Source organism: Aquarana catesbeiana, linkage group LG09 (genome assembly GCF_042186555.1).
Source record: "Aquarana catesbeiana isolate 2022-GZ linkage group LG09, ASM4218655v1, whole genome shotgun sequence".
Classification (NCBI taxonomy): Eukaryota; Metazoa; Chordata; class Amphibia; order Anura; family Ranidae; genus Aquarana; species Aquarana catesbeiana.
This window is the reverse complement of record NC_133332.1, coordinates 239,685,302-239,712,323: the sequence shown is the minus strand read 5'-3', so window position 1 is coordinate 239,712,323 and position 27,022 is coordinate 239,685,302. Positions and strand designations below refer to the sequence as shown.

The window sequence follows — 27,022 nt, the reverse complement described above, 5'->3', positions numbered from 1 at the left end:
CCAAAGGGTCAATTTTAGGGAATAGAGCCTGACATTTGAATCTAGGGTCAAATGGGTCTCCTGAAGAAATACTATATCTGCTTTATACTCTTGAAGTTCCTTTAAAATTTTATGCCTTTTACTTGGCAAATTCAGGCCCTTCACGTTGTAGGATGCAAATTTTAGATCTACCATTATAATTCTACAAACGATCAACCATAATCCTCCGTCTGCCAAACTCCAACTGTTGCCTCCCTTGCAGGTTTAACCCCCCCACACACCCTTCCCCCCTCTCCCCCCTCACCCCCCCCCCTCCCCTGGCCCTACTAAGGCCCCAAGTCCGCTAGTCCGGAACATTACAATTCCCGACTGCAAACTTCTAATTGTTTTATTTTATTGGGGTGAGACTCCGCAGGCAGCCACAGATGTCCCGCTACCTCCAAAAACTGAGGTAGTAGGGACGGGAGTGCCGGAGGCTGACCTCTTCACCCTATATTACACCCCCCCCCGCTTCTCCCACACCGGGGCTTTGCCCACCTTACATTGTAACAAAATTATCCACTCCTCCCCCCCCCCCTCATTTTTGACTTTAAATATTTTCAACCCGTTCACCTTCAAACCAAGAAACCCCCAGCAATTCTTTCATGAGAGAGAGCGAGAAGAAGAGCAGAAGGAGAGGAAACCCCCCCACCCCTCAAAATTTCTCCTTCCCTCTCCCACCCTCAATCCCCCATGTCTTTCAATAGCCATAGTCCTTCCTTATCTTCTTAGAGGCTCCTTAATCTAACAAGATGCCCGGGGCGGGGATGCCCAATTTTTCACAAAAGTCCTCAATATCCTCCGGGAACCTCAACCTTAGTGATCTGCCCTCCCTCGTCACTAGTAGGGATGTTGGAAACCCCCAGCTATACTTAATGTTAGCTCTTCTAAGTTACTCGAGAAGTGGTCTAAGTTGCCTTCTCCGGGCCAGGGTGCCTGCCGAAAGATCCGTAAAGATCTGTAGATCTTTATCTTCGAAACGAACTGAGGGGGTACCCCGCAAGTTATTCCAAATCTTATCCTTGTCTTCAAAAGAGTGAAATTTTACAATCACGTCACGAGGAATATCAGCCCTTAAATTTGGAGGTTTTCTAATCCTATGTACCCTATCGATCTTTAGAGTCGTTTCCTCCTCCAAGCCCAAAATAGGGTTAAAAATTTTTTTCATCTTCGAAGGTAAGTCCTCATTTTGTTGTTCTGGGAGAGACCTAATACGCAAATTCTGGCGGCGGCTTTGATTCTCCTGTTCTTCCAGCTTGTATGCCATCATGCGATAATCGCTTTTCATTTTACTCAGCTGCGATTTAAGCTCCAAGATCTCCTTAGCATGATTGCCTGACGTCTCCTCCACTTCCTCTACTCTTCGCAACAGATGGCCCAAGTCCGACCTTACATTTGAAATTTCTGATTTTATGGCGGTTTCTAAGTTTGCGAACATCTCCATCATTTCTACCTTGGTGGGCAATACATCCATGTTTCTTTGACCCTCCATCTTGCTAGAACCCGATCCACCTTCACACACCAGATCTTCTCTAGGCCTCTCTCCCTTTTGCTTTGTTTGATCTTTCTTTTTATCCTTTATTCCTGCTAGTTTCGTATCCGTACCGGGGCTTTTTACACTCGTCTCCTTCAGGTATTTTTGGATCGAACTAGAGTTCAGGCTCTCCCTTGGGGTCTTGGGTTCGGCTGCTTTTTGGGTACGACTTCGCATACTTCTCCCAATATATTACCACCTGCGACTCGCAACACTTCCCGCTCCTGTAAACTTAAAAAAAAATCGCCCCAAGGGCCAAGTGACTTCTGGATTTTGTATTTAGTTATATTTTAAATAGCTTAAAGTCCCGTTTACTTCAATCCACCTAGGGGAGTATCTAGGGCCTTAGCGTGACTATCCTCTTGCTGGTGCTCCTGGGCCTTGCTGCAAGCCGTGCTAAGGACCCTCAGGCTGGACTCCTACAGGGTTCGCACAATCGCTCCCCCGGGCTCCCAGCTTCTTCAGCTTTTACTTCTCTTCCTTCCTTTCCCCAACCCCTCCTTCCTTCCCCTGTTCACCTTCTTTTCAGTATTACAGTCCTTTTATCCTCCACACTCCAATCTTCACAGATGAAAAAGACAGGAAATACCAGAAACAGTGTATATGGCTCATACCTGCATAAGACGTCTTCTTGTATACTCCCACCAAACATTCAAACAGGTCACCTGCTGTCCTGGATGTAGCTGTCCTGTTGTTGTTTTAGACTCTGCTCCCCTGATGGCTCCTGAGGCTGTTATGTGGGGATTGCTGCAGGGGAAGACGACCAGGGGGGGGGGGGACGTAGAGGATGTTCCCCTGAGAGCACGGGGTCTCGCTCCGGGCTCCTGGCCAATCCCGCCTGGCGCCGGCGTGTCTATATGCACAGATTCCTCCTCACTCTCCTGGAACCTGATCCTCTCCGTGAGCGCACTCCACCACTCAGAGAGGGGGTGGGGGGGTAGTCTAACCTCAGCGGCGGCTAGGCGAAGTGGGGGGGAAAGCCAGAGGGTCCTTCTTATTCTTAGCACTGAGGCGGCATCAGGCTCACGCCGTTCGCCGCCTCAAATTTTCCCGGGCGTCCAGCCTGCCTCCTCTCCCTCACACCTGTGCTGCCGACAGGCCCCTCCCCCGTTCCTACGTCTCACGTCGGCTCATCCTCACTGAGCGTATCCCCTCCACTTAATCAGGTATTGAACTTGACTTCTCCTTCTCCTGCAATCTAAGATCACCTCTACTTCGAATTCTTCTTCGCCGTTTACCACCACGGGTTCGGGTGGCCCTGTATTCCGATCCGGAAAAGGGTTAGGGACAGCGGGCTTCAGTAAGGCTATATGAAACACAGGTTGGATCCTGAAGGTCTCTGGTAGTCCAAGTTCATAAGCGACATTGTTAATCCGCCTCTTTACAGGGAAAGGTCCTACAAATCTGGGACCTAATTTCCTTGAGGGACAGGCTAATTTCAGGTTCGTTGTAGCCAACCAAACTTGGTCCCCCGGGTTCAGGATCATCTCCCCTCTTCTCTTCTTGTCGAAGATCTGTTTATTGTAAGCTTGAGTCTTGGCCACCGTCTCCTGTAACAGTTTGTTGTTGGAGTTAAAGAAATCCAATGTTTCGAGTACAGCGGGTACAGGGCATTCCGGAATGTTATTGAACAGAAAAGAGAGATGAAAACCATAGTTCGCGAAGAAAGGAGATTGTTTCGTGGCTGAGTGGGTAGAATTATTGTAGGCAAACTCGGTCAAGGGAAGTAGGGACACCCAGTCATCTTGTGAAAAGGAAGAGAAGCAGCGTAGATATTGTTCCAGTGTTTGGTTGGTTCTTTCTGTCTGTCCAGTAGTTTGCGGGTGATAGGCTGAAGAAAATGAAAGTTCACTCCCCAGAGATTCACACAAAGATCTCCAGAATCTGGAGGTAAACTGGACCCCTCTGTCAGAGATGATATTTGCCGGAACCCCATGGAGTCTTATAATTTCTCTGATGAAAATCCGTGCAGTCTCTTGTGCAGAGGGAGTACCTTTCATGGGAATGAAGTGGGCCATCTTGGATAATCGATCGACGATCACGAAAATGGTACTGTAGCCCTCGGATGGGGGCAGCTCTACAATGAAATCAATTGAAATCATTCTCCATGGTCTGTTCGGGACAGGTAGTGGTTTCAACAGACCCCAGGCCCTGGACTTGCTGTTCTTGTTATGGATACAAGTAGTACAAGATTCTACGTATTTCCTGCAGTCCTTCGCCACCCCCGGCCACCAAAATGTTCGCTGCACAAGTTCGGAGGTCTTGCTGATGCCAAAGTGCCCTGCAAGCGCGTGATCATGGCACATACCCAAAGTGGCTGTTCGCAGATCCTCCGGCACAAAGATCTTATCCTCATACCAGAGTAGCCCCTCCCTTGTCCGTAAGGTGGTCCCAGGTGGTGCAGAAATCCCCACTGAGGCTTGCTTGATCCTGGTCATTAATTCCCAGAGGACAGGATCGTATTCGGGGGAGAGACTTCTTGAGATTTGCTGAACATGCGTGACAGTGCATCCGGCTTTATGTTCTAAGATCCGGGTCTGTATGTCAGATGAAAAGTAAATCTAGAAAAGAAAAGTGCCCACCTGGCCTGACGGGGTCTCAGCCTCTTTGCTGTCCTTAGGTACTCTAGATTCTTGTGGTCTGTATAGATCAAGATTGGATGTGCAGCTCCCTCGAGAAGGTACCTCCATTCTTCTAGTGCTGCCTTAATCGCTAGAAGTTCGCAATCCCCAACGTCATAGTTCTTCTCCACGCTTGACAGTTTATGAGAGAAGAATGTGACCGGGTGCAACAGGGCCTTGGGACCCTGTCTTTGGGACAAGATAGCTCCAACTGCTGTTTCCGAGGCGTCCACTTCTAAAACATAGGGTAGGGCCGAGTCGGGGTGCTTCAAAACAGGTGCGGAAGTGAACAACTTCTTCAGCACCTCAAAGGCCGTCTGAGCCTCTGGAGACCAACGGAATCTGGAACCTTGTTTGGTGAGTTGCATAATGGGGGCAATGATCGCTGAAAACCCCCGAATGAATTTTTGGTAAAAGTTTGCAAAACATATGAAGCGTTGAATGCCCTTCTTGTCACAGGGAGTAGGCCAGTCCAAGATAGCTGTGACCTTCTGGGGATCCATCTTGATACTTTCGGTGGAAATGATCAGGCCCAGGAATAGGATACTCTGGCATTCAAACTCGCACTTCTCGGGTTTGGCGTATAATCCATGTTGTCGAAGGCGGGTTAATACGCTATTGACATGTCTGCGGTAGTGGTCTAGGGAGGAAGAAAAGATTAGTATATCATCAAGGTATACAATAACAAACAAGTCCAGGAAGTCTCGGAAGACGTTATTAATGAAGTGCTGGAAAGTGGCCAGGGAGTTGCAGAGTCCAAAGGGCATCACGAGATACTCAAAATGCCCAAATCGTGTGCGGAAGGCAGTCTTTTATTCATCGCCTTCTCGAATGCGCACCAAATTATAGGCGCCCCGAAGATCCAGCTTTGTAAACATGGTGGCAGAGCCAAGTCTCTGAAAAAGTTCCGGTACTAATGGAAGTGGATAACGGTTCTTAACCGTAACCTTGTTGAGCTCATGGTAATCCACACAGGGCCATAATGAATGATCCTTCTTCTCAACAAAGAAAGTTCCTGCCCCAGCTGGAGATGTAGAAGGGCGGATGAACCTTTTTCTTAGATTGTCATCGATGTAGTCTTTTAGAGCTACCAGCTCACTTTCGGACAGGGGGAAGATTCTCCCGAAAGGGACTACAGCTCCAGGAAGTAGCTCTATAGGGCAGTCGTAAGACCAATGAGGAGGAAGGATCTCTGCCCCTTTCTTGCTAAACACATCTAGAAAGTCATGGTAAACTGTAGGCACAAGCTGACTGATCTCAGAGTCTGTGTCAAGGCATAGCAGAGCGGGTACACCACAGGGGGTCTGTAAGCAGTACTGGATGCAGTAAGGGGAGACAAAGTTAATTCCTTCTTTAGTCCAGTCAATGTGGGGGTTATGGGCCCTCAGCCAGGGCATACCAAGGATGACCAGGAACAAAGGGGAAGTGATGGCGTCCAGACGTAGCAGTTCTTGGTGGTCTTTGGAAATGGTGGTAAGCAGAGGAATGGTTTTATGAGTGACTGCTCCGGATTTAATAGTGGAGCCATCTGCCAGGTGAACCGAGAGCTTCTGTGCTTTAGGTTGCAATGGAATATGATGTCTGGCAGCAAAGGTTCAGTCCACAAAACAGCTGCAGGCTCCGGAATCAATTATGGCGGTAGTCTGAATAGTCCTTCCTGGCAGCTGTAAAGAGATGGGAAGAGTAAGATGAGCGGAGTTGTTAAGTGAACTTGGAGTTAACGAGGCAGAAGTAGTTGAGAGGGATCCCCCGCAGTATAGGCACAGGTTCTGCTGGCGACTATGTTGTCGTTCTTCAGTGGAGAGAGAAGGGCGCAGCAGGCCGAGCTGCATAGGTCCTGGAGCGTCAGGAGGGGGAGTGGCAGGAGCTGGTGAGGCAAGATTGAAGGATCTGGGTACCTGGTGTAACATCCATACCGGACGGGATGGAACTGCAGCTCTCTCTAGTCTTCGTTCTCTCAGACGGCGGTCGATCTGAATGGATAAATCAATCAGGGCTTCAAGGGTAGCGGGTACACCTACTCGCGCTAGCACGTCCTTGAGCGGTTCAGAGAGGCCCATGCGGAATTGGTAGCATAGGGCGGCGTCATTCCAGTTGATGTCAAATGCCCATCGTCTGAATTCCGAAACATAGTCTTCCACCACCCTACGACCTTGTCATAGTGAGTGAAGAGCTGCTTCTGCTGAAGCCATTTGCTGGTGGTCTTCATACAGCTGGGCCATGGCACTGAAGAATGTGGTTAAGTCCGATAAACATTCAGCCTTCTGTTCCAGAAGGTGATGGGCCCAGGATTGTGGCTCACCTTGCAGCAAGGAAATCACAAAGCCGACTTTTGTAGCTTCCAAAGAAAAAGTGCGGGGTTGGAGGGCGAAGTAAAGTTCGCATGCGTTCCGGAACGCTCTGAACTTGCTGCGTTCACCCAGGAACCTGTCTGGGGTTGGTACCCTGGGCTCAGGTGGGAGCATAACTACTGCAGGAGCAGGAGGGGATCCTTGTGAAGAGGCTGATGCAGGTGGAATCAGCTTTTAGCTACCATCTTTAAATACCAGGATGCACTCAAAAGGGAGATTCAAAGTCTTGTTAAAGCAAGAAATGACCGATTCCACTATGGGGAGAGCCCACTGGGTAAAGGTTAATGCCATCTGTAATTAGTCACTGGAGGCAGTGGATTAGCTCAAGTACTGTCCTGAAGGATCTGAGGCCGTGTCGGTCTAACTGCGCTCTGGAAATGACAGCTCATTGTTTCCCTTAAAGGAGGTGGTGCAGGCAGATTAGTGGTGCCCATCTGAAGCCTGATATTACTGCACCAATCTTAAAAATGGCATCACACCCAATCCCGAAGCTGGCATGCAACCGAAATCTGGCACAGTATTGGCAGCTGGGGCTCTTGACATAATCCCTTATAGGGCCCAGCACACCCAGGCTCCCATAAGGGATAATCCCTGACTCGCCACATCAGTGGTGTGGTTCCCCGTCAATCAGGTTATAGACATAGATAGTATTCAGGGGATATGCCCCAATCCAAACAGTCTTCTCCCCTACGGTGGGCACACACCCCCAGGGGGTCTTCAGGGACAGGCTTCCAACAATGGCTGCAGTACAGCCCTGGACCTGTAAAGCACTCTGTGGCTAGCTAACACGTTACACGAAGGTGCTTAGGAGAGCATCTAATGCAGGATCCAGTGTCGAAAGTCACATTACAGCTTCTTCACAGCGGGGTCGAAGTATAGCCTGCAACACTATGTTGAGGATTAACTGATCCAGAAAGCCATAAAATAAGCCCCAGTGGCTCTGCAGTATCTTAAGAATATTGCTAGAAAAACAGTCTTAGATTAAAAGTAAGAAATGGTTTGCTTTTCTCAGAGCAGAGAGAAGACATCTGTTCTTCTAAGGACACCAGCAAAAAAATAAGGCACACAGAGTGGGAGGGATTATGCTGATGTTACAGCTTTGTTTGCCTCTATCCAATTTACTGCAAAGCAGCTTCATAATCCAATGTACCTGAATACTAAGCCAATGTCCCTTGATGTACAATTAGGAAAGATTAACTTTATGGGGTCACCAAGCATCTAACAGTCAGGAACTCCTTAACAATTGTGCATGCACATTTGGCCCCCTTCATTCCTATGAGTAGAGCCCTACTCTGCAGGATGGCTGTAGGCAACATTTAGTACAGCTACCTGCAGGTATCAGTCGAGCCACAGTGCATGAGTAGGATGAAGAGATCCCAGTAAGGGCACTTTTAGAAGAAAGGCTGTACTATACAGTGAAGAATGCTGGAACAGGCAGAAATCTTGCAGGAGCAGGGCCCTCTTAACCATCTCGTATTGAATTGTATTGTCGCTGTATTGTCTCCCTTTATATTTTAAAGCGATGCCCAAACTGTTGGCACTAAATAAATCCTGTATAATAATAATAATTGTTAATAAGGTTATTGTGTTGAAGCTCATGGGCTGCACTCAGGGTTATGTGGTGGTGACTTACAAGATAACCTGTAGCAGCTAACAGCTAAACTACAGTCAACTTTAGTTATCTCGCAGCCATATTGCAATACTACATCATTAATATGGTAATAATGCTTTCAAGGCGCTCAAACTCGTCTCACATACTTGCTGCTAAAGTAAGATGTCTAGAGCTGTAATCTTGTCTTGTCATCCGTTTTCTAGCTCACAAATAGTAATAAGGCTTCTTTCATAATAGTAACAAATATACGCAGTTTTCAGCAGCAAACAAAAAAGTGTACCAAAAGGTGCTGCTACTTATGAAAGTCTAAATACACAAATCACTATATATACAGAAAAAATATAAGTGCGCAACCTGTAAATATTCTTATCAAACTCAATAATATCAAGGAACAATATTCATATTAAGTTCATACAAAAAAAAAAAACTTAAGTGAGTAAATAAATAAATAAGGGTGAACAATAAAAAAATAGCTAAACATTTTTATCAAAAAAATTGTATCAAAAAATATTGTCAGAAAAAGAGTCCCATAAGATGAGTTGGAATAGGTGAAAAAGGTGATTCTTAATTACGGTGCTTAAAAGTGCTCCTTCCCACATACAATATGCACTTCTTACCAGGAGGGCTGGATCTCAAATTATAGAGATCAAACTCATTGCATAGATATCCACCACCAAGGATATTCCACTCCTAGGACTCCTCTGCAGGCACTCTCTCCTCATATGAAAACTGCTCCACTTGGCAATGCTATACTCCGTATATGCTCGTTATTAGGACGGAGCAAATACCATGGATTCTCCCAGGTTGAGGAGTTAAAAAGAAAGAGGCTTTATGGTGCAGTACTTAGGATCAATATTTATTAAGAATAGCTACTGCACTTAAAAAACAGTAAGAAGCAAACAAATAAGCAGTCAGCTGCGGTCCTTGCCTGCAGACTGAAACGTGGTAACGTCACTGAATTAAGCTCCAACGGACACGTTTCCTCGTAAGAGGGATCAACTAGGAATGGAGGCTCTACTGAGATGTCGTTCACCACACATTATATGCTCGAGAGGCAGGAGGGACACCGGAACAGCCAAGAACAACTATTTAAATGTGTAGGTGCGCTTCCCAAAAAGTATCAAACACAAGCCTAAGAATCAAATACAAGTGCCAAAAACCTCTGGAAATAAACCAACAGACATTGATTGGTGCAATCAATTCTGAAAATACATAAATCATATATCAATACATATTTCAAAATTAATTGTACATATGCAATTCATGCCTTTGTAAAAACTTCAATAAAGTGTGAACAAAAATTCATATATCAAATAATAGTAATGATGTGTCAAATATAGCATGCAGAGAGATATTTAAGTGTCAAGTCCATGCGAATACTGTATATCCAAACAATATACAGGGCAAGTGTTCCTCCACGTGATCCCTCCACCTTGAACTCACATAGCCTCTTACCAGAAGATATTTATCTTTTTTGTCAAAAAACACTCAAAGTGTGTGCGCCTTTAACCACTTAAGGTCCGTCCTATAGCAGTTTTTGTTACAGGGCGAAACCTGTGCGCCAGAACACGTATACATACATGATTTGACTCTGCTGGGTAAGGGGCGCGCATGCCTGCCACTGGCAGTTCGCTCCACTGTGATTACACACAGCGGAAGCAAATCAACGGATGCACAGTACCTGGTGTCCTCCCGCACCCGCCGATTGTTAGGCAGAGAGACAGAACTGCTATCTGCCTATGTAAACAAGGCAGATCACCATTCTAACAGGAGGGAAGGGATGGAATTTGTGTCCCTGCAAAGCACAAAATAAATTCTATCTCTTCCCCTGGTAAAAGCAAATCCCCCAGTATAGTAAAACACAGGCTAGGCACACAGTTAACCTTTAGCTCATCCCAGCCAGTAACATTAGTACAGTGACAGTGCATATTTTTTAGCAGTGAATTAGTGTCACTGGTCCCCAAAAAGTGTCAAAAGTGTCAGTTAGTTTCCGAATGTCCGCAGCAATATAGCAGTCCCGCTATAAGTTGCTGATCGCCGCCATTACTAGTAAAATATAGTTGATGCTATAACTTTTGAGCAAAAATGTGTAGCAGAATACATATTTGCATACATTTATGAAGAAATTATATTTTTTCCATTTTTTTTATTGGATATGCTTTATAGCAGAAAGTAAAAAAATAGTTTGTTTTTTGTTTTTTTCAAAATTGTCGGCCTTTTTGTTTATAGTGCAAAAAATAAAAACTGCAAAGGTGATCTAATAAGGTCATAAACTTTATTTGTGTACAGTGTTGTATGACTGCTCAATTGTCATTTAAAGTAAGACAGTGCCGTATCACAAAAAAATGGCCTGGTCACGAAGAGGGGTAAATCTTCCAGAGGTCAAGTGGTTAAAAGCCACCAATGCGAGCCAATGCGGAACTCCGACCAGCCCAGACTTACACCTTGTGTAAGCACATGATATAGGAGAACATGCACAACTTTTAATCTCTAAGGAACCACAGGTTTAATATTGTGCTTTAAACCCCTTAGGTGTTTGGCAAAAGCTCATGTACTTTTATCAACATGGAGCGAATAAACTTAGAAGTTTGAACACAATCAGAGACAATAGTATACTGTTTGAGCATAGACAGGCGTAGGGAAACAAGCTGAATGTCTCCAATTTTGCAAACTGGTGGTGTCCCTTCATGCGGAAGAGGATTTGCCTGCAAGTTTTGGGGGATTTGGGGGCCCAGGGTATTCATTAAAACTGGGCTTCTGGTTTGGGTTTGGCCTTGGAGGCTGAAGTCTGGGAGCAACAAAAGCAAGTCTTCTTGCCTCATAAGAGGGGTTTCAGCTTGAGGCCTAGGTTCTTTTTTTGATTAGGAGTACTCTTACCCCCTACTATCCTTGATGAGGGTGCTCAAGGCAGCTCCAAAGAGATGTTCCACCTTTAAAGGCACACACAGAAAATGCTTTAAATTGTCTGCTCCACTGCCCAACATTTCAACCATAGAGTTCAAAAGTTCACTGCTATTGAACTCATGCAGAAGATAACACATGAGAAGTCCACTACCCCATCTAAATAGTATTGCGTAGCTGTCAGCATAACCTCAAACACTCCACAAATAGAGGATTAGTGTGTAGTAGAGCTGGATCCCTTGCCATGTGTTTACTCCAGTCCTCTAATGTTTGACAGACTAACATCACAGTCACAGCATTTAGCAATGCAATCAATCAAAGAAAACAAGATTTTGGAGATGGAGGTACATGATCTGTCCTGACCTCATATAAAGTCCCAAACAATTGTTTTCTTTTTAAAGATTTTGGAGAGAGCCTCTATCTGTTTATCAATAGGTTCCTTACATAATGGCACATCTTCTACTCACATGGTCAGAGCATCATTAAGTTAGGACACCATTGGACAAGGCAACAAACATACCACTTCTTGATAAAAACTTCCTTATAAAGAGTCCACTCCCTTTAAAGGCTTCCTGAAACGGGTATTGGACTGCAAAATGTTTGACTTACAGGTTACCAGAAATTTTACAGTCAGTGTGCATAACATCTGGACGTAGTAAGTGCATGAAAAGTTTTAGTAGTTTAAGGGACTCTTAGGGACTATAGATTGGTGGCAGCATTAGTATAAGCTACAGGCTGCACCTTTATCTTTAAAGTAATTGTAAAGGTTTTTTTTTTTTTTAATAACAAACATGTCATACTTACCTGCTCTGTGCAAGGGTTTTGCACAGAGCGGACCCAATCCTCCTTTTCTGGGGTCCCCCGGTGGCGCTCCTCCTCCTTAATGAGTGCTCCTTACTGGGAGCCGCATTCCATGGGGGGGCACTCGTGTGTCCATTGACACAGACAGCAGGACTCGGCCCTGCCCCCCGGCTCCCACGTGTCACCGGCTCCTGCTGCTATCAATCTATCCAATGAGAACCCGAGACAGCAGCTGGAGCTGCTGGGCTCATACTCAACACTGGAACGATCGGGATCAGTTAAGAAAAAGGGGGGCTCTGGGGGGCTGCTGCAGCACAGAACGTTTTTCACCTTAATGCATAGAATGCATTAAGGTGAAAAACTTTGAGACTTTACAACTTCTTTAAGTTGGCACACAGCATGTCAATAAGAGCTGAAATGGTCTCCAAAGCCTAGGATTTGTGGTATCTACTTAAAGTGGAGTTCCACCCAAAAATTGAACTTCCACTTTTTGGATTCCTCCCCCCCTCCGGTGTCACATTTGGCACCTTTCAGGGGGAGGAGGGAGCAGATACCTGTCTAATACAGGTATTTGCTCCCACTTCCTGGCATAGATCACCACGGCGCTTGCGGTGACCTATGCCACTTCCGGCGCCTACACTCTCCTCCACCGCTGTATTCTGTGAGACACAGAACACAGCAGGGACCAGAGAGGACGCGCAGCGCGACTCGCACATGCGCAGTAGGGAACCAGGAAGTGAAGCCTCACGGCTTCACTTCCTTATTCACTTACCGAGGATGGCGGCGGCAGCAGCTAGGAGCCGAAGGATGGATCGGCTTCAGCTGCCGACATTGTGGGCAGGACAGGTAAGTGTCCATATATTAAAAGTCAGCAGCTGCAGTATTTGTAGCTGCTGGCTTTTAATATTTTTATTTCAGCAGACCTCCGCTTTAAGACTCCTCAGTCACAACCACATCCAGCAAGGATTATTGAGACTCTTCATCAGACTTCAGCTTCCACAACTGAAGGCTCAGGGGCACCTAAGGCTGTAGGCAGATCAGATAATAGTTCTGCAGGAGAAGATGTGGAGGTACACTTACATCCTTTGTGATCAAATCAGCAAATTAAATTGCAATTCGGCCCATAAATTCTTACGTAACTGAAGTGAAATCCTCACAGGTGATAACCGAGGAGGGAGCCAAGAAGGACTCCAAAGAATGTAAGGCTCAAGCAGGAGACATTTCAGGTTGTCTGTGTCAGGTTCTTGAGAGGGGACATTGTAGGCTGGAACCAACAAGGGGTATAATAATGGCACCCAATGGTTGTGATACATGAGGCAGCTCCTGATGCTCAGCCCACATGGCCTACTCATTAAAGTAATATTAAAGCTTTGTTTTTTGTTTTAAAACAACAAACATGTTATACTTACCTGCTCTGTGCAATTTTTTTGCACAGAGCAGCCCCGATCCTCTTCTTCATGAGTCCCCTGCCGGCACTCCTGGCTCCTCCCACCAGCCGAGTGCCCCCAAAGCAAGCCGCTTGCTATTCGGGCAGTTGTACATGCTTGCTCCTGAGCCCTGCTATTGATGTCCATAATACACACAGAGCGGGGCTTGGCCCCACCCCCTGTCACTGGCTCTGACTGACATCAAAGGGAATTGATGGCTCCTGCTGTTGTATCTAAGCCAATGAGGCGCAAGAGAGCCTCAGCTCCCAAGCACATTGCTGGATCGAGATTGGGCTCAGGTATGTGTTTGAGAAGGGTGGCTGCATGTAGAACGTTTTTTATAGAACACCTTATAGGATGGAGTATGGTAAAAAAAAAAAAGTCTGCCTTTACAACCACTTTAATAAGTCTTTAGAGACTGGGGCACTCCAAAGGCTGTACTATGGCTCTGTACCTGAAAAGTGCTCTGCAGCTAACACAGTACACAGAAGTCTGGAAATCACTACAAGCAGAGCCCAAGCCCTGCAAACGCCCAGACCAGCGGTGCCCAGGTGTAGGCTCCAAAGCTATTGCAAAGACTATACCAATCCAGATAGTTACATAAGAAAACAGCTCAAGCTACGTAATAGTCTTGTCTGAAGAATAAAATAATCTTGAACAAAAAGAAAAAAATTGCTAGCAAAACACATAAACTTTTCTAATTAGAGAAGACATTCATTCTCCTAGGACACCTTTAGAAAAACAGGCATGCTCAGAATGAGAGGGGTTTTAACAAGCTTATCACTGGCTTTTGTTTGGCAGTGTCCAAATCCTCATGTAAGCAAGATACAGTTGTGCTCATAAGTTTACATACCCTGGCAGAATTTATGATTTCTTGGCTATTTTTCAGAGAATATGAATGATAACACAAAAACCTTTCTTTCACTCATGGTTAGTGTTTGGCTGAAGCCATTTACTGTATTAACAATAAACTGTGTTTACTTATTTTAAATCATAATCACAACAAAAACTAGCCAAATTACCCTGATCAAAAGTTTACATACCCCAGTTCTTAATACCGTGTATTGCCCCCTTTAATATTAATGAAGCCTTTTGTGGTATTTGTGGATGAGGCTCTTTATCTTCTCAGATGGTAAAGCTGCCCATTCCTCTTGGCAAAAAGCCTCCAGTTCCTGTAAATTTTTGGGCTGTCTTGCATGAACTGCATGTTTGAGATCTCCCCAGAGTGGCTCAATGATATTGAGGTCAGGAGACTGAGAAGGCCACTCCAGAACCTGTACTTTATTCTGCTGTAGCCAATGACAGGTAGACTTGGCCTTGTGTTTTGGATCATTGTCATGTTGGAATGTCCAAGTACGTCCCATGCACAGCTACCTGGCTGATGAATGCAAATGTTCCTCCAGCATTTTTTGATAACAAACTGCATTCATCTTGCCATCAATTTTGACCAAATTTCCTGTGCCTTTGTAGCTCACACATCCCCAAAACATCAGCGATCTACCTCCGTGTTTCACAGTAGGAATGGTGTACCTTTCATCATAGGCCCTGTTGACTCCTCTCCAAATGAAGTGTTTATGGTTGTGGCCAAAAAGCTCAATTTTGGTCTCATCACTCCAAATGACTTTGTGCCAGAAGGTTTGAGGCTTGCCTCTGTGCTGTTTGGTGTATTGTAAGCGGGATATTTTGTGGCATTTGCGTAGTAATCGCTTTCTTCTGGCGACTCGACCATGCAGCCCATCTTTCTTCAAGTGCCTCCTTATTGTGCATCTTGAAACAGCCACACCACATGTTTTCAGAGAGTCCTGTATTTCATCTGAAGTTATTTGTGTGTTTTTCTTTGCATCCCAAACAATTTTCCTGGTAGTTGTGGCTGAAATTTTAATTAGTCTGCCTGACCGTGGTTTGGTTTCAACAGAACCCCTCATTTTCCACTTCTTGATTAGAGTTTGAATACTGCTAATTGGCATTCTCAATTCCTTGGATATCTTTTTATATCCCTTTCCTGTTTTATACAGTTCAACTACCTTTTCCCGTAGATCCTTTGACAATTCTTTTGCTTTCCCCATGACTCAGAATCCAGAAACGTCAGTGCAGCACTGGATGAAAGATGCAAGGGTCTGTCAGAAATCCAGAAACTCATTGACCTTTTATACACACACACTAATTACAAGCAAACAGATCACAGGTGAGGATGGTTACCTTTAATAGCCATTCAAACCCCTTTGTGTCAACTTGTGTACATGTTATCAGGCCAAAATCACCTGGGTATGTAAACTTTTGATCAGGGTCATTTAGGTAGTTTCTGTTGTGATTATGATTTAAAAAGAGTAAACACAGTTGATTTATCATAAATGGCTTCAGCCAAACACTAACCATGAGTGAAAGAAAAGTTTTTGTGTTATCATTCATATTCTCTGAAAAATTCTGCCAGGGTATGTAAACTTATGAGCACAACTGTATAACCAAAATGCCTAACATACATGTTCTCATCCATAGAGCACAGAATTAAACTAAATAAAAAAGAACCATGGGCAAATATAAAGCTCCCACTTATATATACTATACTTATACTTATTGTATATATACTAAATAATTGCATATTATTTTTAAAATACACCTGCAGTAATTTGTTACTAATCTGCTTTAACTGTTCGGCCTGCCATATGTAACCATAAAAATTATGGCTTACAAGCACAGGCAAGACTAATCTGCCATAATACAGCCTTATGTTGTACTATAAAAATGATGAGACGGACAAAGTGGAACACATTATGCATTTATGCACAGCAGGAGAAATGCCAAGCCTTTTCCTCTTAAGAGCTGAACTGTGGTTCGTGACATGCTGCAAGGGTAATTTGTGTTACTTTGGGTACATACTAACATGGTATGCTCTGATTCAGCAAGCATAGCATGGCATATAATAACATTGTTCCCATTAAGACTTCTGAACATGTATTAAGAAACTATAAAAATGGTATTGCCCAGTCTAATCAGTTAACATTTTTGACAGCCACATTGCAGGTTTGTGTAAAAATAAATGGTAATGAGCTGCAAAACACTATTCCATATTGAAAACAATGTGCTCAAAAACATGAACTAAACATATTTCCAAACAATATATACAATAAACCAACTCCTAAATCCAGTGCAAATAATAATTAGTGCTAAAACAATAAAAAGTAGTAGAAAGTAGTAGAAACCTAAATAGAGTTGCTTCCACCAATCTTCTTCAATAGAGACCATCCAACATGAATAACAGCAAATAAAGGTACAAATTTGTTCACTCCACCACGATCAACTCTTGCGGACAAACTTCCACCTTCTTACAATTATAAACAGTCGAAAAGAGAGGGTGCCTTTAAAAGGCCAGGTTGTGCTTTAATCCATTAAAAGGAAACATATTTAGCTAGAATTCTAGTTTAAGAAAAACTGCTGAAATCACAATACATAAACTCATTGACTTGAGTGAACAGCTAATGTGAAATCCAGTACAGAAAACGTTGGGTTTTTAGCACATCATGGTGACTGCTTTGCTTATTTAAGGTAAAACATTTTAGGCTTGCATTGATTAATGAGATCCCATTTTTTCTGGTTCAGACTTGTTTAGCCATGACTAGTGGTCACAAACCGAAATAAACGCTGAAAGTTGCCTATGATTCCTGACAGATGGCACCACAGGGAGAACATAACACCTATGTTTGAAAAAAGGTTGTAGTTGTTACCATTCTAAAATTATAATGGGGTTGGGCTACACAGCCTTAAACTTGCCACTTCAAAAACGTATTCAATTAACACAAAGCACCCTTTCATGCAGACAGACTTTTCTGTTTTTACAGCCTCTATATGAAAACTAAGGTGCTAAAATCAGGCCTCAGATCGGTACAAGTTAAAAAAAACACTTTAAGGTATATTCCAACATGAGGCAATATTGTTTTCAAAATTCACTCACTGAATTTAAGGTAATCGATTACAAGAATTTAAAGCTACACCTATGCCCTTAATGATCTTGTGCAGCAAGGAGCAATGTACAGTAAATCAAGCCTGACCAGTTCCTCGTCATACATAAGGGAGGGAACCAGTAGTGTTAAAACTTGAAAAACTTTAACTTGAATATTGCAATGACCCAAGAGGTATTGAGTGAATCCTGACAACATTGTGGTCTTGTGTTAGATTTTCCCAAGCAGAGGTGATTTGTTGGACTTAAATAGAGCATGGGAAGAGACATAGAAGTGCCTGTACATACCTCTGCCCAAGAGGACCTCAATATGCAAATACCAACAGCCACAACCCCTGTGATCTGCTATCCAAAATGCTCAATACTCACCTTAGGTACCTGTTTTTAGATTTTTTGTGTCACTTAAATACCTTTATGTAAAAAAAAAAAATGTTTGCTTTAAGATACACATTGCTCATCGCAGCTCTGCTTTAATGGTGCTGCTAAAAGCAAAACTGAGCAGAGCACAAGGAAGAAAAAGCAGGCAGTGGGCCAGATATATTTGTCTAGCATACTAATTAATTTTTAAGTAGGAAAAAAACAAATATGTAAATCAGATGATCTTACAGCAAAGAGTCTCAACACGTTGGCCACCATGATAGAGACTGAGCTTGCTGAAGCACCAATCACTCCCACAACCTTCTCTGGGCGGCTGAAAATGGCTGGCTCTCCATTGGAACAGCGAATATCTGAGGTGTCTTTCTGAATCAGGGCTTGAACAAAGGTAAGAGACTGTTCCAGAGCATAGGTGTCTCGAGAGCAGGTGTCTAGAATACGAGCTCCAAGCGTCAGGTTGGGAAGAAGCTCGGGATCCCCATTAATTTGGTCCAGGGCATATAGCATAGCCTCCATTCGATGTACCCCAGCTTCTTTTTTCACTTCTCCACATGGAACACCAGCTGGGCCCTTGGCATGGACCGGGAACAAGCCTCCTAAAGTGATGTCCCCATCTATCTTAATAGAGTGGGGTTGGGTATTCTGCTGAGACTCAACTCCCCTCTGCAAGAGGATGAAGAAGAAGAGGGTTCTGGGAGCTGGAGGAGGTCCCATGTCTTTGTAAGTTCCTCTCGAGGGAGGACTGATGGATTTGTAGACTCTGTCATTCAGGCTGTATCCAAAAATATATGATTGGGAGATGTCTGCAGAAAGAGAATGTGGAGATAGGACAGTGATCAGCATTCCATCACAAGATAATGATTCATATAAGAACACATTTCAGACGCAATGTGTAAAGATGGGTTGTAGGGGTCAGAATGACATACATAAGGAGAATTTTGACAGAGGACAAAGGGAAGCATGCAGAAGACAGAGAAAGGGGGCACAGAGAGGAAATATTTATGAATAAATTTACCCAAACCTCCACAGGATACAGAAAGAGGGAGCAGAGTAAAGCTTACAGTCAGCTCACAGTCCTGCCAGTGACAGTACGCCCCAGGCCATCTCTGCATCTATTCTTTAAATCCTATTTATAACTAAGAGAACAAGCACTGAACCCACACACACACTGCAAAGCTCTAGCATGAAGACCTCAGACTAATCTGTATTCTTCTAGCAAGACAAGACTAGACCCCCTCTGACAAATGCAATAATGATCTAATGCAGCCCCTATACATCCAACCAATGACATTCACCAAATAACAAACATATACACCCAATAGCAAAAACCCTAAATAATCTAACCATTTCATATTACCATCCTCTACACATACAGCATAGAAATATAGAACTAACATAGCATCTTCTGGTGAACACAAATACCAAATACGAGATTGATAATTTCTAAAATAAACACACAAATATTCCTACTAATATGCGGTAATGTATAAATAGCATATAACAAATTATATACAGTATTTTATAATATTCTATAGGATCGGTGTACCCAAATACAGTATTTAACAAAAGTGAGTACACCCCTCACATTATTGTAAATATTTTATTATATCTTTTCATGTGACAACACTGAGGAAATTACACTTTGCTACAATGTAAAGTAGTGAGTATACAGCTTGTATAACAGTGTAAATTTTCTGTCCCCTCAAAATAACTCAACACACAGCCATTAATGTCTAAACCGTTGGCTACAAAAGTGAGTACACCACCAAGTAAAAATGTTCAAATTGGGCCCAAAGTGTCAATATTTTGTGTGGCCACCATTATTTTCTAGCACTGCCTTAACCCTCTTGGTCATGGCGTTCACCAGAGCTTTACAGGTTGCTGGTGGATGTTAGACATCTTGTGCTCCTCCAGCTTCCGTTTGAGGATGCCCCACAAATGCTCAACAGGGTTTAGGTCTGGAGACATACTTGCCCAGTCCATCACCAGTCCATCACCTTTACCCTCAACGTCTCTAGCAAGGCAGTGGTCGTCTTGGAGGTGTGTTTGGGGTTGCTATCATGTTGGAATACTGCACTGCAGCCCAGTCTCTGAAGGGAGGGGATCATGCTCTGCTTCAGTATGTCATAGTACATGTTAGTATTCATGCTTCCCTCAATGAACTGTAGCTCCCCAGTGCCAGGAGCACTCATGCAGCCCCAGACCATGACACTCCCACCACCATGCTTGACTGTAGGCAAGACACACTTGTCTTTGTACTCCTCACCTGGTTGCCGCCACACACGCTTGACACCATCTAAACCAAATAAGTTTATCTTGGCCTCATCAGACCACAGGACATGGTTCCAGTAATCCATGTCCTTAGTCTGCTTGTCTTCAGCAAACTGTTTGCAGGCTTTCTTGCATCATCTTTAGAAGAGGCTTCCTTCTGGAAAGACAGCCATGTAAACTAGTTTGATGCAGTGTGAGGCGTATGGTTTGAGCACTGACAGGCTGACCCCCCACCCCTTCAACCTCTGCAGCAATACTGGCAGCACTCATACGTCTATTTCCTAAAGACAACATCTAGATATGACGCTGAGCATGTGCACTCAACTTCTTTGGTCGACCATGGCGAGGCCTGTTCTGAGGAACCTGTCCTGTGCTGCAGCTCAGTTTCAGGGTCTTGGCAATCTTCTTATAGCCTAGGCCATATTTATGTAGAGCAACAATTATTTTTTCACATCTTCAGAGAGTTCTTTGCCATGAGGTGCCATGTTGAACTTCCAGTGACCAGTATGAGAGAGTGAGAGCGATAACACCAAACTTAACACACCTGCTCCCCATTCACACCTGGAACCTTGTAACACTAACGGCTCACATGACACTGGGGAGGGAAAATGGCAAATTGGGCCCAATTTGGACATTATCACTTAGGGGTGTACTCACTTTTGTTGCCAGCGGTTTAAACATTAATGGCTGTGTGTTGAATTCTTTTGAGGGGACAGCAAATTTACACTTTTATACAAGCTGTACACTCACTACTTTACATTGTAGCAAAGTGTCATTTCTTCAGTGTTGTCACATGAAAAGATATAATAAAATATTTACAAAAACGTGAGGGGTGTACTCACTTTTGTAAGATACTGTATACTAATGGAATAGCGGACATGTTTACGTAATTGTGATATATAAACACTTAATCAGTTTGCACATCCTTTTTCTGAAAATAAAATGTGACTCATTTCTATGTAAGCATTATAAAACATCAACACAACACTTTTAAGTAACATGTACACTATGTTATTACCATGGAACAAGTTTACAATACAGTACCCATAGTTTGGCGGCTATTAGAAATACTCAAAGCTGGAGGGCGTGACCAGATGTGAACCGCGGCGAACGTGTCAGAGAGGAGCTCCGGAGCATCCTAACTAAAATCCTTCTCCATCTGACTGCCTACACGTCCAGAGAAAACACCACATGGCTCATCCTATCCAGCTTGCTGCGGAGCATCCCCCCCAGGGGCTATTTCCTGATCGGCGCCCCCCAGGTGAGCATCGCGGTTTGCGGCCTAGTCCGCGGCGCCAATTATCCAGCACCAGGCCCATCCGAAGCCACGATGGACCCCGCACCTCCTTCTAAACTGTTGCCATTCGCGTGGAGCGGCTGGAGCGAGGGCCACGGCCTTCGATGTTCCCGCAATCCGCTGCCCTCTTGCTCATTAGGCCGGATTCCCCATACAAGCATCGCTGTGGAATGCGGGCGGCGAGTCCGCGTTGGGCTCCTAGCTCCCTTCTTCTGCTCCTGCCTCCCTGTGGACCCAGCTGGATTGAGGGGGAGAAGCAGTGCGGGCGGAATGTGCCTGCGACCCTGAGACCATAACCTCTCTGGCTTCCACAACATCCCCTGTCCAGTGACCTGGGTGAGTGTCTGCTGACATCCTAAGAGTGACTGGCTGCTGTGTGTGTGGAGTGGCTCCCTGGGACCCTTGTTATAAATGGCACTCTGACTTATCACCCACAGTACTTCCCATTTCAGAGTCACTCCCTGCTCCTCTTCTCTCCAAACTAATGGGCCCTAAAAACAAGGGTGTAAACAAGGCCACGCCGAGCTGCCCACCTATCCCAGTTACGCAAACGGATGCCTCTCTTGTTGGGAGGCTGCGGGTCCTACTATCTGTGCTAGTTATGGAGCCTGGGACATTCATGAACGTAGTTCCTCCTGCCCCCCCCCACTCAAGATGGTACTGCTGCGATCCTGGCTGCCATTGAAAACAGCAAAACATCCATGCTCGTGAGAATAGATCGTCTTACGGAAGAATGCAATCTCATAAGAAACGATCTGGATAAAATCAGGGGTCGGCTGACCGAATCAGAATCCAGAATATCTGCCACTGAGGACCTCACGGCAACTCCAATACAATAGCTAACTTACAACGCACAATACAAATGCTTGTCACTAAATCAGATGACGCAGAAAACAGGGCGAGGCACAACAATGTCCATGTCATAGGTCTCCCAGAGGGTGATCGGGGAGCTGAATTTGTGGAGGGGTTCCTTAAGAACTTGCTAGGCTTTGCTGATGTCTCCCCAACCTACATTGTGTAGCGTGCCCACTGGGTACCCACGAGGCGTGCTATCCCTGGAGCAAATCCCCAACCCTTCCTTGTTCATTTTCTTAACTACAGAGATCCTGACAGAATTCTCTTCGAGGCTCGTAGACACCCCACATTTCTGTATGGCGGCTCCTCCGTCCTACTGTTTCCGGACACTTCAGCTGAGCTGCAACGTATGCGGAAAACCTTTAACGAAGTCCATAAGCGCCTACGTGAAAAGAACATTAAATACAGCATGATGTATCCTAGCCCCCTAGGGTCCCACATAATGGCTCGGTTTGTTTCTTCAACTCCCCAACCGACGTGGATGACTGGTTGAATACCTTGGGATGAACAAGTTACACTAATTCAACATTATGAATCGCCTTCAAGAGTTGCTGTGGGACTGGCCTTTAACATTAGGATCCATTATTTTGGATGTTTTGTACCAGCTCCTAGTCTCAATTTAGCTGATCACCTTACACTCATCCTGTTCCTGGCTGACTCCTTGTTACCCTCATAATGACACCCCAACTGTCCCTTGTTGTTGTTGGGTTGGCCCCCTGGGGCTGCTACATTTGCCCTTTGGGTCGACTAGACAAGCCTTTCTTCACTGAGTTACTGGAAGTAAGCAGTCATTATACTCCTAGTGATGTGTGTTGCCGTTGTACCAGCACCCCCAGCTCCCGACACTGATGCCTTTGGGTGGTCCTTGACATTACGCCTCTAGCTGCATATATTCTTGTGAGTGATCTATTGGGGGGTCTCCATCTTCATTCTCCTCCCCTCTATTGATACAATATTATTTATCTAGTTGTTCATCTCCCACTTGCAGATACACCACGTGTTTGCTCCCGATGAGCGGCACCAAGCCACAAAACGCGTCAAGCTAACAACTGCCATATACCAGTATACTACAACTCTAATGCCGCGTACACACGGTCGGACTTTTCGTCTACAAAAGTCCGACAGCCTGTCCGACAGACTTCCGACGTACCTTCGGCGGACTTGCGGCAGACTTTCTTACGAACGGACTTGCCTACACACGACCACACAAAAGTCCGACGGATTCGTACGTGATGACGTACACCGGACTAAAATAAGGAAGTTCATAGCCAGTAGCCAATAGCTGCCCTAGCATGGGTTTTTGTCCGTCGGACTAGCACACAGACGAGCGGATTTCGGGGTCCGTCGTACTTACGACGTAAAGATTTGAAGCATGTTTCAAATCTAAAGTCCGTCGGATTTGAGGCTAAAAAAGTCCGTTGAAAGTCCGGAGAAGCCCACACACGATCGGATTACCAGCCAGCTTTAGTCCGTCAGCGTCCGTTGGACTTTTGTAGACGAAAAGTCCGACCGTGTGTACGCGGCATAACAGTTTCTATTATTTATATATTCATACCATCACATTATGTGACAGGGACCAGTAAGGTCATAGGCCATGCAGATGTTACCTTGCAACATTTTTCTACTCCTCTGTGATATATGGTGGACTCTGTAACTCATATCATGCTACCCATTTTTAACCATGTTATTACCAGTTACCACTGTTTTAGGAATTTAGACCACGATTAATGTGTATTCCTATTTGTATGTATATGGAAATTAAGTGTGTAATTTTGTTATTTACGGAATATTAAATATCTCAATCTCCACCATTGTATTCATTTCCACCACGTGCTTCATTCAAAGTCCCACCCTCTTGCTCCTAATTTTAACAAACTTCAGCGGCAACTGCCATTGCATTACAGGACTTCTTCAGGGAAGACTGACGTTTAGTTAGTTCCGGGTATCAAACTGACTGGCCTAGTTGTTGGGGTCGCTAGTCGGTAGGGAGATTGCTATGTTTACTGTGTTTAATATGTTCACTATCTTTATGTTTTTTCGTAACCAATTGCCTTGCTTAACGATTATCCACATTTGCTAGAGTGTCCTCATTGAGGCTACTTCCCTAAGTGCTGTTATCCATGGGAGTGTGGTGAGTCCCCTGGAGGGCGGGTCCCCTTCCTTCCTATGGGTTGGTTTTGGGGCCCCTCCTATACATCTCAGTACCCATCTACATACCTATTATGGCATCCCCATGAAGTTAAAATTCGTTTCTTGAACATAAGTGGTTTCAATAATAAAGTTAAAAGACCCCTCATGTTTAAATTCCTCAAATCCCACAAACCACATATTCTCTTCTTCCAGGAGACTCACCTCCTGGGGAATAAAATTCTTTCCCTCAACAGAGCGTGGGTGCAACAAACATTTCACGCTACTTACTCTAGTTATGTCAGGGGGGTTGCCATTCTTCTACATAAATCTCTTGCTTATAAGGTGATACACATATTTTTGGAACTGGGAGGCAGATACAAAATTTTAGTTCTGGAAATTGGTACTGTGAAATATGCATTTGTCAATGTTTATATCCCCCCGCCCTTTTCTCCTGGCATACTGTACACTATCCAGGAGAAATTGGCACCATTACAGCTCTCTAGAGTTATTTGGGCTGGGGACTTTAATGCTGTCTTGCAGGCTGATTTGGATTCCTCCAGTCCCCAGCAGGCATCCAGTCTGGACCTTGAGTCCTGGGCTCACACCATTGACTTAACAGAGATCTGGAGATATAAATTCCCTTCAGACCGTTTTTACTCTAATTACTCTGCCTCACACAAATCTGGCTCCCGCATTGATTTGGGGTTTGGCTCTAGACTTATGCTATCGGTCATCCGGGGTGCTTCCTCTCTGCCGGCTGGCATTTCGGACCATTCCCCGATGTAAATTACTGTGCAAGTGTCAGTGGGCAGATCCGCAGGCGGCTGGCGCCTGGAATCTAAATGGGTTCATAACAAGAGGGTGCAGGAGCTGCTGCAGGACTCACTATTGGGAAGAGAATTAATCCACTGCATCCCCTCAGTTGGTGTAGGATGCCATTAAAGCTTTTACCCGTAGTCAATTTATCTCAGCCATTAAAACTGCAAGTCGAGTATAAATCACAGTTATCCTTGCTAGAGCAGTCCAGGTCAGAGTCAGCTTCTGAATTCATGTCCTCCCCTATTGGGGATAACTACTCTACGCTTGCACAGGCTTGTAAGGACCTGGAACTTCATCTCACCTCCCTCACTCACGCAGATGCTGCGTTACAGGCCGGCAGGCTGCTTGAGACGGGGGACAAAAATGGCAGTTTGCTGGCAAACCTTGTAGCTAGGTTGTTTCTGAACTGCTTTCGGACGCTGGAGAATCTATAACCAACACCTTGGACATATTACATGAGTTTCAAAGCTTTTTCAATCCTTATATCACCAGGGCCCTTCTTCAGATCTCTCATCCTTGTTGGACACTCTGCGCACTCTTTCCTTGTCAACCCTGTCTGATGAGAAAGCTACTTCACTAGACGCAAATTAACTCATCCCCCCCTAATAAAACTCCCGGACCTGATGGGTTACCGGGGGGATTGGTATAAATTACAAATTGAACATCTAGCTCCCAGGCTATGCAAGGTCTTCTCAGAGAGCTATGAGTCCCAGTCCTTACCCCCATTTATGTTTCAGGCACATATTATACGCATACCCAAGCCAGGGAAAGACCCCAAGTACTGTGCTTCTTATAGGCCGATTTCCCTTTGGAAAACCAAAGTGCTAGCAACGAGATTGACCAAAATCTTATCATCCTTGGTTAGTATTGATCAAACTGGCTTTATCCCTGGGAAATCAACTGACATTAATCTACGCAGAGTTCTGACTCACTTGCAGCTCCCCCCTGACGAATCAGCTTCTAGAGTTCTGGTTATGCTCGACATAGAGAAAGCTTTTAATTCAATAGATTGGGTCTACATGTCGGCTGTGTTAGAAGTGATGGGTTTTGGTCCACATTTTCATAACTAGATCAAGATCCTATACAAAGCCTCTATGGCACAATCGGTTATCGGAGGTGTTTCCCATTGGCAGAGGGACCAGACAGTGCTGCCTGTTGTCCCCGGTGTTGTTTGCGCTTGTAATGGAACCAATAGCGCAAAACCATACATAATTCTCCCCTCATTAACCACTTCAGCCCCGGAAGGGGCTGAGAGGCATTTGCTGAGAGGCATGGTGAGTATTTTGCAGCTCTCATTTGTTTTTGAAAATGAAGAAAGACAAGAAAAAAACATTTTTTTTTTTTTTCAATTTTCAAAACTTTGTGACTAAAAGTGAAATCTGCAAAATACTCACTATACCTCTCAGCAAATACCTTGGGGTGTCTACTTTCCAAAATAGGGTCATTTGGGGGGGTTTTGTGCCACCTGGGCATTCCATGGCCTCCGAAACTGTGATAGGCAGTGAAGGGTGAAATCAAAAATTTATGCCCTTCGAAAGCCTGAAGGCGGTGCTTGGTTTTCGGGGTCCCGTACGCGGCTAGGCTCCCAAAAAGTCTCACACATGTGGTATCCCCATACTCAGGAGAAGCAACAGAATGTATTTTGGGGTGTAATTTCACATATTCCCATGGCATGTTTGAGCAATATATCATTTAGTGACAACTTTGTGCAAAAAAAAAAAAAAAAAAATTGTCTTTTTCCCGCAACTTGTGTCACAATATAAAATATTCCATGGATTCAACATGCCTCTCAGCAAATAGCTTGGGGTGTCTACTTTCCAAAATGGGGTCATTTGGGGGGGTTTGAACTGTCCTGGCATTTTATGCACAACATTTAGAAGCTTATGTCACACATCACCCACTCTTCTAACCACTTGAAGACAAAGCCCTTTCTGACACTTTTTGTTTACATGAAAAAATTATTTTTTTTTGCAAGAAAATTACTTTGAACCCCCAAACATATATTTTTTTAAAACAAATGCTCTACAGATTAAAATGGTGGGTGTTTTATTTTTT

The 27,022-nt window shown here is 44.5% G+C and overlaps 1 protein-coding gene across 1 annotated transcript in view; it reads right to left on the bottom strand.

Annotated features, from left to right (window-relative positions):
• The window catches only part of LOC141108421 (metabotropic glutamate receptor 6-like), a 181,644-nt gene that overhangs the window by 134,465 nt on the left and 20,157 nt on the right, over positions 1–27,022 (bottom strand). Inside the window, exon 2 of the mRNA XM_073600014.1 lies at positions 17,827–18,398. Coding sequence (XP_073456115.1) covers positions 17,827–18,309 — 483 coding nt within the window. The 5' untranslated portion in view covers positions 18,310–18,398. The remainder of the gene's footprint in view (positions 1–17,826; positions 18,399–27,022) is intronic.